The 17,195-nt window shown below is 40.5% G+C and overlaps 1 protein-coding gene across 8 annotated transcripts in view; it reads left to right on the forward strand.

Annotated features, from left to right (window-relative positions):
* The window catches only part of MYO3B (myosin IIIB), a 475,983-nt gene that overhangs the window by 220,768 nt on the left and 238,020 nt on the right, over positions 1 to 17,195 (forward strand). For all 8 annotated transcript variants that reach the window (XM_045033929.1, XM_045033933.1, XM_045033932.1 and 5 more), the window contains one exon: positions 15,276 to 15,431. In XM_045033929.1, coding sequence (XP_044889864.1) covers positions 15,276 to 15,431 — 156 coding nt within the window. The remainder of the gene's footprint in view (positions 1 to 15,275; positions 15,432 to 17,195) is intronic.

Genomic DNA, 17,195 nt, shown 5'->3' on the forward strand with positions numbered 1-17,195 from the left:
GGCACTGGATTGACGTCCCCAGGGGGTGAAGTGTTCATTTCTTGGCCTAAAAGCACAGAGGCTCAGCACTAACTGGCTTCCTTGGGTGGCCACTTCCTTGGGAAGAACTGTCTGTCCAAAGTGCAACAGAAGCAGTCATTTAAGTATTGCAGTTCATTGCCCTTGGAAGCTTTTCTTGCTGAGAAATTGGGCAGAAGGATGGCAGGTGACAGGCATGGTAATGGTTTGTGTCCTCAGGAACATAAACCAAGGCTGCGAATAGCTGTACAAAATCCTGATTTGCATGACATTTGCAGCTGCTTATTATCTGACAATATTTTCTCCAGGCTTTTTTTTTCCCCGTCACGTTTAGTGTACTCTTTTTTTTTTTTTTAATAATCTATTTTACATCCCAAGTTACTTAGCATATAGTGCAACAATGATTTCAGGAGTAGATTCCTTAATGCCCCTTACCCATTTAGCCCACCCCCCTCCCACAGCCCCTCCAGCAACCCTCTGTTTGTTCTCTATATTTAAGAGTCTCTTATGTTTTTCCCTCTCTCTGTTTTTATATTTTTGCTTCCCTTCCCTTATGTTCATCTCTTTTGTATCTTAAAGTCCTCATATGAGTGAAGTCATATGATATTTGTCTTTCTTTGACTAATTTCAGTTAGCATAATATCCTCTAGTTCCATCCACATAGTTGCAAATGGCAAGATTTCATTCTTTTTGATTTCCGAGTAATACTCCATTGTATATCTTTACCACATCTTCTTTATCCATTCATCTGTCAATGGACATTGGGCTCTTTCCATACTTTGGCTATTGTTGATAGCACTGCTGTAAATATTGGGGTGCACGTACCCCTTCGAAACAGCATATCTGTATCCGTTGGATAAATACCTAGTAGTGCAATTGCTGGGGTGTAGGGTAGTTCTATTTTTAATTCTTTGAGAAACCTCCATACTGTTTTCCAGAGTGGCTGCACCAGTTTGCATTCCCACCAACAATGCCAACAATGCAAAAGAGATCCTCTCTCTCCACATCCTTGCCAATATCTGTTGTTGCCTGAGTTGTTAATGTTAGCAATTCTGACAGGTGTGAGGTGGTATCTCATTGTGGTTTTGATTTGTATTTCCCTGATGATGAGTGATGTTGAGCATTTTTTCATGTGTCAGTTGGCCATCTGGATGTCTTCTTTGGAGAAGTGTCTATTCATGTCTTTTGCCCATTTCTTCACTGGATTGTTTTTTAGTCGTTGAGTTTGATAAGTTCTTTATACTTTTGGATACCAACCCTTTATCTGATATGTCATTTGCAAATATCTTCTCCCATTCCATCAGTTGCTTTTTCATTTTTCTGATTGTTTCCTTCACTGTGCAGAAGCTTTTTATTTTGGTGAGGTCCCAATAGTTCATTTTTGCTTTTGTTTCCCTTGCATCCAGAGACGTGTTGAGTAAGAAGTTGCTGTGGCTGATGTCAAAATGGTTTTTGCCTGCTTTCTCCTCAAGGATTTTGATGGCTTCCTGTCTTACATTTAGGTCTTTCATCTATTTTGAGTTTATTTTTGTGTGTGGTATAAGAAAGTGATCCAAGTTCATTATTCTGCATGTCGCTGTCCAGTTTTCCCAGCACCATTTGCTAAAGTGACTGTCTTTATTCCATTGCATATTCTTTCCTGCTTTGTCAAAGATTAGTTGGGCATATATTTGTGGGTCCATTTCTGGGTTCTCTATTCTGTTCCATTGATCTGAGTGTCTGTCTGTTTTTGTGCCATCTCCAGGCTTTTCAGTAGTGTTTAGGGTATTAATGAAAACCCAGTCTAGTTTATTTTCCCCAAATTGATTTTTTTTGAAATTTTTTTAACATTTACTCATTTTTGAGAATGAGAGAAACAGAGCATGAGTGGCAGAGGGGCAGAGATAGAGGGAGACACAGAATCAGAAGCAGGCTTCAGGCTCTGAGCTGTCAGCACAGAGCCAGCCCATCATGGGGCTCGAACTCACAGACCACGAGATCATGACCTGAGCTGAAGTCAGACGCTCAACCGACTGAGCCACACAGTCACCCCTTCCCCAATTTGATTTTATACCATCAATAATATTCACATAGTTGGCAATCAGCCAGTGTTTAGTCTATGTAAGTCTTTACCAAAAAAGCACACATCAAGGGAAGGGTGCTAAATGTGGGCAGACACAATGCCAGATTATTGAACATCTTGGCCATGATTTTCCTTCTCAGTCTAATCTTTCTCCACCGTGTACTATGCCCTGAAATTTGGAACCAGCATTGTCATTATTTAAAAAGCAAATTTCACAGTCTTACTGTTTCCATTCCCACTTGTGTTGTGCTTCAATCCTCTTCTTGCCCTCTCCCAAACTCCACCTGTGGGATTAAATTGCTCCCTTCTTTGAGTTGCTTTTCATCCATGGGCTAAATTTTTCAGCAATTTTCTTTCCATTCTTTGCAATGAATAGTTCAGTTGACCTTTGAACAATGTGAGGGTTGGAGACACTAACCCCTCACACAGTTGAAAATCTGTGTATAACTTCTGATACTCCAAGACTTTACTAATAGCCCATGGTAGACTAGAAGCCTTACTGTTAACATAAAGAGTTGATTAACTCATAGTGTGTATTATATGTACTATATCCTGTACTCTTACAATAAAGTAAGCTAGAGAAAAATATTAAGAAAATGTAAAGAGAAAACGCATTTACAGTATTATACTGTATTCATTGAAAAAATTCACATATAAGTGGACCCGTGAAGTTGAAAGGTCAACTGTACATGGTGTCTTGGCACCCGGCGTTTCCTTTCCTTGATGGATGCCAGCATCTGCATTCAGCATTTTAAGAATCAGGGGACCTGACTATAAAAATTTACCAAGTAACTGGTAGATTTAGCTCTGGGTTAAGATCAAAGAGCTCTCTGTGCCTCCTTATATTGGCCACCCAGGGAGAATTTTTTTCCTATATAATTCTTTGATAGAAGATATCAGTTGGGATTGAAGATAAGAAACAACTCTGTGAAACTCATGGCTATGTTTATTGGAGGGAAATAGTATTCATTACCTTATATAGAGTAATTTCTATGAAAACCCAGGAAACCTCTATTTCTAGTCTCCTTGCCAGTCATCATCATACATTCATATTTCTACAAGCACCTAGTCTTTTTTTACATCATGGATTTTAAGAAATATAGAGCAGGCTGCATTCTCCCTTCACATTGGCTGCTACAGAGCCCAGAGCCAAATTTGTGGCCACTCTACCAAAGTAATTTATTTGGCACTCTAAATTCTATATTTATTCCCTAATTTCCCCTTTGTTTCATTTTCTCTTCTTTAAAAAAATTTTTTTAATGCTTACTTATTTTTGAGAGAGAGAGAGAGAGAGAGTGAGAGAGAGAGAGCCTGTGCAAGCAGAGGAGGGGCAGAGAGAGAGGGAGACACAGAATCAGAAGCAGGCTCCAGGCTCCGAGCTGTCAGCACAGAGCCCCATGTGGGGCTTGAACTCATGAGCTTTGGAGCTGTGAGATCATGACCTGAGCCAAAGTCGGCCACTTAACTGACTGAGCCACCCAGGCACCCCGTTTCATTTTCTCTTCTGCCTATAATTATTTTTTATTTTGTCGTATTGCATATACCTTAAACAAGTGTTGTAGAATGCCTTAAATTATTTGTAGAACAAGGTGAAGTTTTAGAAAACAATTGTATACAGTGGTGGTGGGAATGTAAAATGATGCAGCCGCTTTAGTAAATAGTGTTGTAGTTCCTCAAAAGGTTAAATATAAAGTTACCATACAATCCAGCAATACATATCCAGGAGAAATGAAAATATGTGTCCACATAAAAACTTGTATACATTTCCTGATTCTGGGTTAAAGCCAAAAAAAACCCCAAACAACCAAACAAACAAAACTTATATACAGGGGTGCCTGGGTGGTTCCGTTGGTTAAGCGTTCAGCTCTTCATTTCAGCTCAGGTCATGATCTCACGGTTTGTGAGATTGAGCCCTGTGTTGGTCTCTGCACTGACAGCATGGAGCCTGCTTGGGATTCTCTCTCTCCATCTGCCATTTCCGCCTGCTCATGTTCTCTCTCAAGATAAATAAATAACTAAAAAAAAAAACTTGTATATAAATGTTCACAGAAGCATTGTTCATAATAGCTTAAAAGTAGAATTAACCCAAATGTCCATCAGCTGATGAATGCAACAAAATGTGGTATATCCATATAATGGAACATTTTTTAGCAATAAAAAGAATGCGGTATTGATATGTGCTACAGCATGGATGGACTTTGAAAGCATTATGCTGGATGAATGAAGCCAGTCACAAAAGACCACATATATAACAGGAAATGTCCAAACTAGGCAAATCCATAGAAACAGAAAGTAGATTGGTAGTTGTCTGGGACTGAGGAGGTTGAGGAAAAATGGGGAGTGACTACTAATGGATATGGAGTTTCTTTTGTCAGTGATCAAAATATTCAGAAAATTGATTATGATAATGGTTATATAATTGTGTGAATATACTAAAACTTTTTGAATTTAGAGGTGTGAACTGTATGGCATATGAATTATACTAAAGCTATTATAAAAGTCATTAATCAACTATAAATTTTATATAATAGCTTTTGCTGGTTTTCTTACACTTTTAATTTGCACTTAGTGCCAGACATGCACATACCAGTCAAGCCCACTTATTTTTAGCAGAATCTACAGACTTGTTTGAGATTGTGAATTTCTAACAATAGGGATATCCATCTCCAAAGGATGCAAAATTCGGTCCATATTATCTAGTTCAGTTTATTTGATCCACTAGGCAAAGTCTGTTTGTTCAGCAAATTCCAAGCCTGTGGGCATAAATACTGTAATTTTATTTCGTCTCCTTCTTGTCTTTGCATATCCTGTCCCCTCTCTTTTGTCGTCTTGTTCTACCTGATAGTGAAAATAAACTAGCGTTGTGGTCATAGAAGTAAGACAATGATGAAGAGATGTAGCATCACTTCAGGCACAGAAAGAAAATGTTTCATGAAGGTGAGGCAGGTCAACAGTGGTCATCAATGACAACTTGAACAAAGAGGTTGAATAGAATGAAGAGTAAAAAGATACCATCGAATTGGTAAGACGTGGGTTCCTTTGAAAGAGGTTACATGTAGGTAGTGAAGATAAAAAGTAGATTATGATATTTGCCAAGGTTTAGCTGCAGGTACATCCTATAAATTTCAATCTAAGTTGGCTGAAGATTCCACCAATGGCCCCTTCTTCTTTTTTTTTTTTAAGTTTATTTTTGAGAGAGAGCAAGGGGAGAAGAGGGGCAGAGAGAATCCCAAGCAGGCTCCATGCTCAGCGTGGAGCTCAACATGAGGCTTGAGGCTCGATCTTACAAACTGTGAGATCATGACTTGAGCTGAAATCAAGAGTCTGATGCTTAACTGACTGAGCCACCCAGGCGCCCCTTCTTTTATCATTATTCATTCCTGACTTGCCTTCAAGTTTCACAGCTACAACCATCACCTTTCCCTTCCCATTTCCTTAATTCAGACTGTATGCTTCCTAAAGGGATCCCCCCTTCCCTCCCTGTGATTTACTCTATAATGTGGTGCCTGTTCATCTAAAAAAATTTTTTTATTACATTTCTTTATTTTTGAGAGGCAGAGAGAGACAGAGTGTGAGTGGGAGAGGGGCAGAGAGAGAGGGAGACACAGAAATTGAAGCAGGCTCCAGGCTCCGAGCTGTCAGCACAGAGCCAGATGCAGGGCTTGAACTCACAAACCTTGAGATCATGACCTGAGCTGAAGTCAGACGCTCAACCGACCGAGCCACCCAGGGGCCCCTGCCTGTTCATTTTTTAAAGCAAAGATCTAGTTGTGTTATCTCCCCGCTCAAAAAAGCCAGTTCAGTGTGGCTACGAAGGAAAACCAAAGTTTGCCAGCATGGCCTTCTAGGTTTTGGATAAGATGTTCCTGGCCAGATTCTCACCCCTGTCTCTATTACAACTGCATTGTTCTGTTCTGGTCTATTCTCATATGGGCCACACATTTTACCAGTGGGCTTCTATTTCTACTGTATCCTCCACTTGGAATGCCCCTCTCCTGAACTTCTTGTCAGCATCCCTTTCACACTTTAAGTCCCAAGTGTCATTTCTCACATGAAATGACTTCTTCTAGCTACAGTTGTTTATTTGGCCTGAACTACTCTAGTGCTTATACTTCTTGGCCTTCAATTATCATTATTTATGGTTATGTCTGTTTTACTGCTTGTTTGTAAATTCCATGAAGACTAACCTCTCACTCTAGGCATCTTTTCCCCACGAGCATTTGGTGGAGCACCATTCACAGTAAATACCTAATAAGTGTTTGACTGAATCAATAAATTCAGTCCCACTGGGTTTACTAAATATGTCACATATGTAAGTTTGGTATTACCTTGGAAGAGAAGTTTCTTATGGAGGCATATAATATGTTGTGTTTGTTTTGCACTCTTCTAGCTCCCACTCTAGTCCTGGATAGTCCTGAGCTTCTAATAGTCATGCACTATGGAACCGGTTGTTGATTTCTCATAGGTGATGGCTGGGTGCTGTCCATTGCTTCCTCTTAGAGGGAAAAAAATGCATGCAAATGGAAATTATGGATTTAATTTGGGTAGGGTAGCAAATAGGATCAAGGGAAGGATTAGAATTCATATATCCCCAGCTCTTAAGCCTGGACTAAGAAGCAGACCATAACTGTTTGTCAAAATGGAAATTGATTTTTGAATCAAAGAAATTAACCAGACATTCAAAAACAGGAGTGCCTAAGGGCTTGAACTTGAAAATGCCAGAGTTCTTTGCTTTTGCTGAATTGTCAGACCCTCAAAGTCCCCCCTTTCCTCCAGAACTTTGTAAGTTCTGATCAGGGCATCTGTCAAACAAGGATTTTGTTCACAGTGGTGGGAATTGCATTGAGAAAAAGTAGCTAATTTATGGACACAGTATTATTCAAGTCTAACTCAAGGAGCCATTGCACATTAACATTTATTTTTATACCACTCATCCTGCTGGGAATTGGGTATGCCATGGCTGTCTTCCCCAAATGGACTGACTTACTGTATCCCCAGCACCTAGCACAGTGGCTGGCCCATATAGCTGGTATTTATTGAATGCTCACTATGTGCCAGGCACCATACATAGATTATCTCATTTACTCCCCACAATGACATTATTCCCATTTTATAGATGAAGACACCGAGGCCCAGAGAATTTGATTAACTTGCATATTAACACATATCCATAAAAAGTAGAGTTAAGTTTGACCTCAATCTCTGGCTTTTAACCTATTTATATGATCCTGCTGCAATACTAGGCACCAAACATTTTTTTTAAATGAGTGAGTACATGTGTCACACTTGGGAGAATAATGGGTTTGGAGATTGAGCACATTGTTATTTAAATAAATCAATATAAAACTTAAAATATTTAAGATTGATAATATTTAATATATAACTATGTATCATATGCTATATGAATGTATAGAGAGAGAGGGGGAGGGAGAAACCCAACCAGGCTCTGCATGGTCAGCAGAGAGCCCAATGTGGGTCTCAAACTCACGAACTGCGAGATCATGACCTGAGCCAAAATTAAGAGTCAGATGCTTAACCGACTGAGCCACCCATGCGTCCCTAATATCTTTTTTAGATGGACTTGCCACCATCTAGATTATTCTGCCCAGGCTCACCCACGTTTTCCATAACTACTTCCTTCTGAGTTCAGCCATCACTCCCCTCTTTGACTACTCCTCACCTTCCTGGGGTGCTTCAGGCAAATATTTCCTGAATTTTCACGTGAAAGCAAAGACCTGAAGCGAAGACCTTTAAAGGAAAAAAGCCCTGTGCTGGGTTTGCTGGCTGAGTCTATGGCTGACCTGTGACCGATCCCAGCCCCTCACAGAGACCCATGAGGCAGTGGTGTGGCTGCGTAGAGGAGACTCGGCAGTACCTGCAGGAGCAGCGAACGCCCAGATCCTTGGGAACTGGCAGCACTGCAGCCTGAGAGGTGGAGGCATCCAGGGATTCTCATCACCCAGAGATCACGCCTTTCCCAGCCCTTCGAATCAGATGGTGGGATTTGAACACAGATGAACAGCCCAGTAAGCAAGTCACTGGGCTGTGCAATGGTGTAATGGCTCATTTTTTTTTCAGGTGTCCTAACTGAGCAACATGAGTAGAGTTGCCTGGAAAAATATTTAAGTGCAAAGTGCTTTCCCAACCAAGGAAGAAAGAAACAAAACACAGGAGCAAGAAGGTGGTCACTTGGGGCCATTCATTACAGTCCTTAAGATTGCCTTAATTGTAGGACACAAATTTTGGGATCTTTCTTGGCTATGGCATGTCCAGTGGAGGCCATACTCATCCCCGGTCTTCTGCAGCTGCCATATGATACTTCAAAAGTGCAGATTAAACCAAAGAAGGAAGTGCCAATAACAATCATAATAAAACCACCGCCCCTGCCACCACATATTCCATTGGCTTCTCTTTGGATAGCCTTTGTGTCCCCATCTAGACTTGATCCTTGACTCTGGCCTGGTTCTACTTGGTCCTTCTCCTCACTTCATCTCTTTGCTTGGCACTTTGACTCCTCCTCCCAAATTAACTCTGCCCATTGTCCATAGTATATTCTCTTCCCTTGGTCCTTCCCAGCTGTGACCCCCAGCAAGTCCCCCAAACAAACAGTACTTGAGGATCTAGAATTTTTGTTACCACATCACCTTCCTTAAAAACATGGCCAGTTAGTCTGGGCTTTTCTAATTATTTACTATTGATCTTGGAGTCAGAAACATAAGGATGAAGTAAAGAGGACTTGTTCACAGATGTCACGTAGACTGCAGCTCTTGTCTGTTATGGGGCTTTCACACTGCAGCTTTCTGCCTTAGGTCCTCCAGTCCTGGTCCCTGTTTTTGCATGGGATCCTTCTCTAGCTACCCTAGTGTATGTTCCTTAACTCTGGAGGAAGATTCTGTCCCTATCCACCTAGATTTTCTCTTGTGGCTTCCAACCACCCTATGCTTTTTCTCTGGTTGCCTTCTTCACCTTTGAGTTTTCTCTGGGAGAGAAGAGTTATTTCTTCTTTGTCTCAGGTTACAGGAAATGCAATGTTTTTCTCTTTCTGTTTCCTTGTTGGGTTCCCCTGAGCTCACTCTGGACTTTTGGTGCTGTTTGCTTTGTTTAAAGCTTGGGCTGACTTGATGGCTTTCTAAGCCTGCATCGGGGTTCTCCTTGCCCTGGCATTTGAGGCAAGATGGCAGCTGCCCTGTTGTCCTGTAGCCCTGTAGTCTATCTCTGACTTTGCCACACAGAATCTGTGCCTGTTACCCCTTTCAAAAGGAGATTGAGCATCCTGTTCTTTTTTTTTTCTTTTTCTTTTTTTTTTTAACATTTATTTATTTTTGAGCGGGGGGCGGTGGAGGGGGGGGGGTGGAATGGCAGAGAGAAGGGGAGACACAGAAGCTGAAGCAGGCTCCAGGCTCTGAGCTGTCAGCACAGAGCCTGATGCAGGACTTGAATGCACTAACTGTGAGATCATGACCTGAGCGGAAGTCAGATGCTTAACCGACTGAGCCACCCAGGTGCCCCAGAGCTTCCTGTTCTAAAACCCTCTGTCCTACATTCTCAGGGCTTTTTTACTTTTAGCGAATACTATTTCTCATTGATTGGTAACCACAGACCTACCTTGCTGACTAAAGCAAAGGCGCTTCTGGTTCTCACTTACATGTTTTAGGTTAGGAACCCACTTTCTCATCCCAGGCCCAGCCTTGCCAGCAAGACTTTAAAACACCACCACATGCAATATTTGTCAACTTCATGAAAACTGAAATGCAGTTAAATATTCCACCAAATGGAAAGGTGAGGTTTCACTAAAATACATATGCATTGTCAAGTTTCTCAGCCTGCCTTCTTTTGAGGCATTAGTCATCTTGGGAAAATGCCTGTGTTTGTCATAGTCCTGTCTTTCAGAATGGAAATTTCCTTCCAAGACAGAGCACCACGGGCTCCAATATTTAACCTATAATTAGTATATCCCCTGGAGGATTTTCTCCTTTTGATGCAGAGGCCTCTTTGTCACTCAGGCTTCTGTCTGACGATGATAGGAACTGCAGGGCAGCAAGATGCATCACGAGGCAGGGAAATGTGTGCTCTGATCAAAACTGTTTGGATATTATGTACCAGTGCAAACACTTCACAATCTAAACCCACAGGAAAACAGCGGAAAGTATAAAAGAATATTAAAAAGGAAATTAGAAGAGACACAAATCCCAAGTTTTGATCTAGTTTTGCATGGAACAGGATTGCTTCCCCTCCTGATTCTCTCACCCAGTTCACCAGTATTTTTAGTTTTTGACTTTTCAGCTGCTCTTTATCAAGTGTGTTTTATTCATATAAACATCTGCCTGTGACTATTGATAAATAGCTTCCTCTTTCAGCCATCTGATTTTTTGGTTATGAAATGGCAGTTCACAGTGACAAGGCAGCTGTGTCTCGACAGTGTTATCATTTGGGGACGGAAAGAACATGGGCCCCACCAGTTCTAGAGAGCAATACGGAAGTCAGACCTTGTTTCTTGCTAAGAAATGTCTCCTTTTTGCCTGTTTCTGGCAGAAGCTAGGCTGGGAGATCACAGCACATGGCTGCAACAACCTGTGTTTAATGTGGTGACACTAATGAATTCTGAGAATTAATCTTCAGCCAGGAAAGTATGATGGAAGGTACTAGAATTTCAAATTAGTGGAATGGATTGATTTCCTTCAAGGGTAGAATTTGTTTCCATTTTCTTCTGGTGGACTTTTCTATTATATTCAAGCCACCTACCATGGCCTTCTAACTCCAGGGTAAATCCAGGCAGTCTATCTCATGGTAGTTTTACATTTTTAATTTTCTTGTTTTGTTTTGTCTCTTAGCACAGAGAGCACCACACCTACACCCAGGCTTTAAAAAATGATTTAAAAGCATCTGGAAATGAAAGAGTTGCTTAAGACTTTGGAAGAAAGTAGTATCCCTAAATCTCATCCTTGTTTACTTTTTTCCTGAGTAAAAGACCCTGGGAAGAGCTGAACTTGAGGACTATATTTCCCCAGCTTGAGACACTGACTTCTACAGAAACGACAGCCTACAGGGATCTCAAATGTGCTGTTGACAATCAGGCGTTCTGGGTGTCTCCCCTGAGTCAGCTGAGATGAGGATTCTGCCACCCATTCCGAGCGCCTTGTACTGATTTCTCACAGCAGCACTTCCAAGGATGTCACTTGCAGGGCCCTGGTTCCACTGACACAAGAAAGACTCTGTGTCCAAGAAAGTTTGGAAACATGGGCTTTAACAAAATCAAGCTGTTTTCTTTATCCCAGAAGTTCTAAGAACATTTTATATGCTCATGTGCATTATAAAACTCCAGACTTACTTGGTTAGAGAATCAGCAACGTTTCCCAAACCTTCCTGACCAGTATACTAGTTCCTCTTTTCAGTGGAACGTCTTACGTGTTTCACCCAACTCACCTCACGTTGGCTGACCCCCACTTCCTATACAGAGGTCAACATTCTCTGCATTCCCTTATAAAAACTGCTCACTCCCTGGCTGGGAGAAAATATTCTGCATCTAGAACTTGCAATTCCTGGTTTAAAAAGCAATCCTGAAATGAATAAGCATATTATGTACTCCTTAGTTTTCAAAGTTTATGCTCCAAGTCAGGTTGGAGAATTCTGTCATGTTTTCAGAAATGACATGGAGGCTGTCAGGTGTTCTTGTAGATCCAGTAGTCGATTCTATCTTAATCCACTAAATCCCTGCCTGGAAGGAGAGTAAGACAGAAATGAAGAACTGACAAAAGTAAATAGTATGAGTTTGGAGTCTTAGGCTATAAAGAATATACCCTAGTTAAAGTTGGAAGAGGGACTAAAAGAATTGTTCTTGGGCTTTCAAAGGAGGAAGCTTAGGGAGCACATGGGAATGTTCTGGTGGCCTTCTGAGTTCCTGGCTACACAGCTTGCCCAGTCTGGCTTCTTGCACTGCCCATCTAGTGTCCAAACTTGGAAATGTCTTCTACCTCTTCACCAATTGAGTTCAATTTCGTCCCCAGACTTCCTCCCAAACCTGGCTTGCTTCTTACCTCCCCCACCAAGGCTTCCCTGACCAAAACTCTCTGTCCCACCTACTGTTCTGCATTTTTAACAGTGCCATTTTAAACACAGTGCAGAGTGGGTAGGGCTCTCCCATTGGAGTCAGAGAATTAGCCTCATCTCTGTAGGACTTGACCTGAACTTCCTCACCTCTTGAAAAAAGGGATTAGAATAGAAAATCTCAGTCCCTTAGCTCCAAAACCCTATGCTTTTGTGTGATTATTTCTTATTCTGCATATAGAAGCAAACACTGGCTTTTACTATTTCCTATGTTTCTTTTGTCCTCCCATCTTTCCAATTAGATTGTAGATCCTCAAGGAAAAGGGTCATAATTCTTTATAAATGAATTTATTTTGGCTAATTCTGGCTGTGTAATAAATGTTTGCTGAACAAATGAAATGATATGATTCCAGTGACCTCAAGTTTAGTAATGCATGACTTTCAGCCCTATCTGCTCCTAAGGTAATACTGTCCTCTATTATCAGTAAAATAATAATTCCATTTCAGTCTGGCTGTTTGCTCCCCATGAGAAAAAAGTATGCAAAAGTGTTTTAGAATAAGGCTATACCCTCAAGGTCTTTATGCCCTTCTCCTAAAAATCCTCCAGTGCAGCTGGGTATGCCACAACTCTGCTTAGCATTCTTCCCATATACACTCATTTTCACTTTTGCTGATCCAATGATATGACATTCAGCCCACTCAGGTCTTACTGAGAGAACTAACAAATTCTTCTGATCATTGCTTCCAGAGAGTAGAATGCCTACCATCTTAATTTGGGGATCTTCAAGAGACAACAGATCCACTTGTTAGTTTCTTTCCTGTTTGATTATCTCACTTCATTATTTACTTACCATTTCTCTTACTCCCTCTGTGATATAGAGAGAGCTTATCTCCAAAATACCAAATGATCTGCCAGCCTTGTGGGCAACCTTTCTCCCCCACTGGATGCTAAAATTATGAAACAAGATATAGTGCCTTTAATTACATCCCCAGACTCCAGCGGAGACCTATTTTTCATAAAACTGGAGTATGGGTTTCTTAGCCTCTCTCAAACACTATCCAAAGAGCTTTCATTATTAAAGTATCAGATAATACTTTACTTGTTTCTAGGCCTCATGTGAGGCACTGTCCCAAGGCACCTATCCTGAGGAGGAAGGAAGAAGCAGTTCCATACTACTTTCCCATTTACATGCTATGAGTTTTCTGTTAGTGAATGTGGCACCCACCTTCATTCGCAGCCCTGAGGTTATCCATTTGAAGTGTTGGCACTAGTCAACAGGCAGTTGAGGGTTGCCCCAGTATTTTTGCTCAGTGCAGGAAAAAATGTAGTGTGTCCTGACCCGGATCACTGGATAGGCTTGATTCCTGGACTCCCATACTACCCAAGCGCTCCAAGGCTCTAGGGGGTGTGTGAAGCCACCATATCCATCTGCAGTGGGAACTCTCGGAGGACACAGACTGTATTTTAGGAGTTTTCATATACAAACCCTCAAGCCAGGAGGATGGGGCCACTACACCTGTATTACTGACCCTTTAACTACCAGGAGGTTCTTTATTTTCCAGGTGCTTAGGGAAGAAGCATTTATTTTCCTTTGGTAATCAAATATACATTTACAGATGAATATACATGGAATCCAGGGAAGATTGTTAATATAAACACATGAACATAGTATTTTTTAAGGATGTGAGCTGACTTTTTTTCTTTTTGGTAGGAAAAATACTAGATTATACCAAAGGCCCCTGAACCCATAAGAGTCAAATGATTGATTTCTTCCATGGCAAGGCAGAGGTGGTATTTATAGTCCTGCGGGCAACAGAATGGAGATAATCTAGATTCTTTTGGCATTTCTAACTGAAAGCTCTAGTTCCAATAGATAGGAAATCCCTTGAATCAGTTCTAAAACTGACTGGGAAATTTACTGAATATCTTTTCAGGCCTAGGAGGTGAGGGATCAGAAAGTGGTTTGAGATGTAAAGTGAAAAGATTAAAGCCATTTTGTAAACCCAACAGTTAAGGATTGTTATAAGAACTCTGCTTGAGAGTGTTGAGAAGGCACTCAAGGTGAGGCTGATTATTTTTACCATTTGTGAGTACATTTAATTGTATTGTATACAATATGTTGTGTTTTGGATGTTGCTAGCACGTCACTATTTGGAAAACTGGAAACAATTTTGTTTTGCAGAGTGGGCTGAATGGCATTTAGCATTTATCCTAAACCTCCAAAGTGAGCTAAAAACTGATAGTTTAAAAGGGCAGTTGTTGAAATTTCTTTCTCTTATCAGGGGCATCTACTCAGAATGGAAATACAATGGTAATTGGAGGGGCATTATCAGATTCAATTTCACTAGAAAATTTCATTGTATCAGAATCATCTTTGATAACATAGGGCACAGAGCAAAACGTACTAAATTATTGTTTTCTTTGAAAAGAGCCTTTGAATCTGAAACAGAAAGTGGTTACACCAGTGTGGTTTTAACCAATTAACCACAGAGGAGTTGAAATGCAACCCACTTTTTACCATTTTCAATGGACTTTTTGTTCCCTGTTTGCATAATTCCATTCCAGTTCATCTGAATTATATTATGGTCACTTCCTGTTCTGAGGTTTTTCTGCTTCTTCAGAAAACATCAAGGTGTTAGACTTTCTCTATGAAGGTTTCTTTGTGATCAGTGTCTTTCCTTGCAAACTCCTGAATGCATTTTCCCTACCATCAAATGGTGGACATTTCATATATTAGGATTTTATTTGAGTGACAATATATAATTTTATACGTTTGTAAAATATATAGACTAATCCACCTGACTCCATCGTAAACATTTTTCTGTAGTGAAAATTCAGACAGAAAATTCAGTCTGATCAGTCTATTTTTCCAGTGTTTTGAGCACTTCAAATTCAATTAATGGCAAAAACTTACTGTGTTTTCAACATGTACTTCACACAAAATAAAATAGACTTCTGATGTACTGTTAATTCTACTAGCAGAGAATTATTATTTTTTTTACCTTCTGGTATGTACGGATAAAGAAAGAGCTGTGTAAGGTTAGTGATCAGGTTTTATAAATGATCTTTTTTGCCTCCTTTCTCTCATACTCACAGGGGAACCAGGTCTCTAAGATTGTACTTTGGATTGTTGTTAATTTTTGCAAACAGGTGTCTTATTAAGGATTTTGAAAAGCGGCCTTCTGTCACACATCTCCTCGACCACCCATTTATTAAAGAAGCCCACGGGAAGGTTTTATTTCTGCAAAAACAGCTGGCCAAGGTCCTCCAAGACCAGAAGCATCTAAACCTTGTTGTTAAAACCAGGTATGGTACTCGTCCTCTCCCTACTTCCTCTCTCTGGTTATTTATAAAAATGGTATGTCATGTGTTTTGATTTGCTCGGGATTAGTACTGGTAATTATCACATCACTTCATTTTTGAGAGTTTCATTTACATGACATTAAGTACTCCACACTCAGTGGATGAGATCAGGAGAGCTTTAGAAACAAGCTGTCCATTTGTGCTCTTAAGACTAACATCCCTCAACTGTGGCTGAAATCCCAATGTGTCCTCGAGTTCTAGTTAAACACCAACACACATATATGTTTATATTTAAATATGAATGTGGGTTCTTTTTAATCAATAAAGGTAGCTGTATGAAAGCAGCCATAGCTGAGATCGTGCGAGAGATCTTTACTTGGCCATTGCTGATTAGAAAGCAGAAATGTAGGCTGTAAAGCGATTTTGGGAAGATTGCAAATTAAACACGGGAGGATTTTTCTCTAATGTGCTCTGAGACCCTGTTCTTTAGTTAAAAATTCCTTAGGGGCAATTTAGTATTTTTAAATGATTTTTCCCCCCCATAGGCGATGTCTGTGCTATCCAAAACAACAGTGATTCTCCCTCCCTGCCCTCCTTTTCCTAAAGTGTAGATTTTAAGAAATAAATGTGTATTTTCAGGGACAGTTGCTTCAAATGGTAGTCCATGGTGGTCTCTAAGAAACAGATCTTTGGTTTCTGTCCAGAGGGTGGCAGAATTTCTCTTTAACAAAAATTTTTAAAATGCAAATAAACCTGCTTCCCAGCTCAGCAATTATTTGGTTTTATAAAACTGGCCAGGATGTAGATAAGCTCTAATCCATTATTATTAAGAGAACATTCAGAGGACTGGAGGTGAAGAAAATAAAGTAGTAGTCACAAGTTCTGGAAATATTCATGTATTCTGCAGAGAGCACTGTTTACAAATCAAAAAGCATCAGAACCCTTGGAGCTGGAGGCATGGTTTCAAGGTGACTATACCTTGCTGATTTTCCCTTCCACCACCAAGTTCCCTTTGGGTAGCTCAAAACAAATTTTTTCCTACACTTTCTTTCCCCTTTTCCACTGTCATTTGTGTTTCTATGGCTTGCCTACGGGATAGAGAAATTCTTGTGACTTGGTGCGTTTTTGAAGCAGTAGGAACTTGCGTTTAAGCCCCAGGGAACTAAATCCCTTTTCTTCCCTGCTTTTGTTCCTATAAACCAACCACTGCCCCAAAACCACCCCTGTCCCCACAGCACACACAGCGCTAGCACCAAACATGAGGATGAAATCAAATAAACAGATGAAGCAAAAAAACAAACCCAGCACTTAAAGGCTCTAAGTTGAATCAGGCCTTCCCTCCTTTTCTCTCTGTTTGAAACCTGCTGCAGAACAAGTTCTGATACTGAAGTTGCAACGTTACTCAGCTTTTCACATGAGCCTGACTGTGCCAGTCCAGACGTGTGTTCTCTTTTTAAAGACTTCCCTTCTTTTACCGTAGAGAATCAGGCTCCAGTCTCTCTCACCTGCTTCCTCTAATTTCTCTTGATCTTTGTTAACTTCTTTGCTACCAAAAATCTGGTAGCAAAGGCTTCTCACAGCATCTTTAGTTTCACTCACGAGTTTGTATTTCTTTGAAAGTCATTAAAAAAAAAAAAAAACCACAATCACAGATGCCTGGCTGGCTCTGTCAGTAGAGTGTGTGACTCTTGATCTCTGGGTTGTGACTTTGAGCCCCATGTTGGGTGTGGAGATTACTTTAAAAATAAGTAAATAAACTTAAAAAAA

Source organism: Felis catus, chromosome C1, assembly GCF_018350175.1.
Source record: "Felis catus isolate Fca126 chromosome C1, F.catus_Fca126_mat1.0, whole genome shotgun sequence".
Classification (NCBI taxonomy): Eukaryota; Metazoa; Chordata; class Mammalia; order Carnivora; family Felidae; genus Felis; species Felis catus.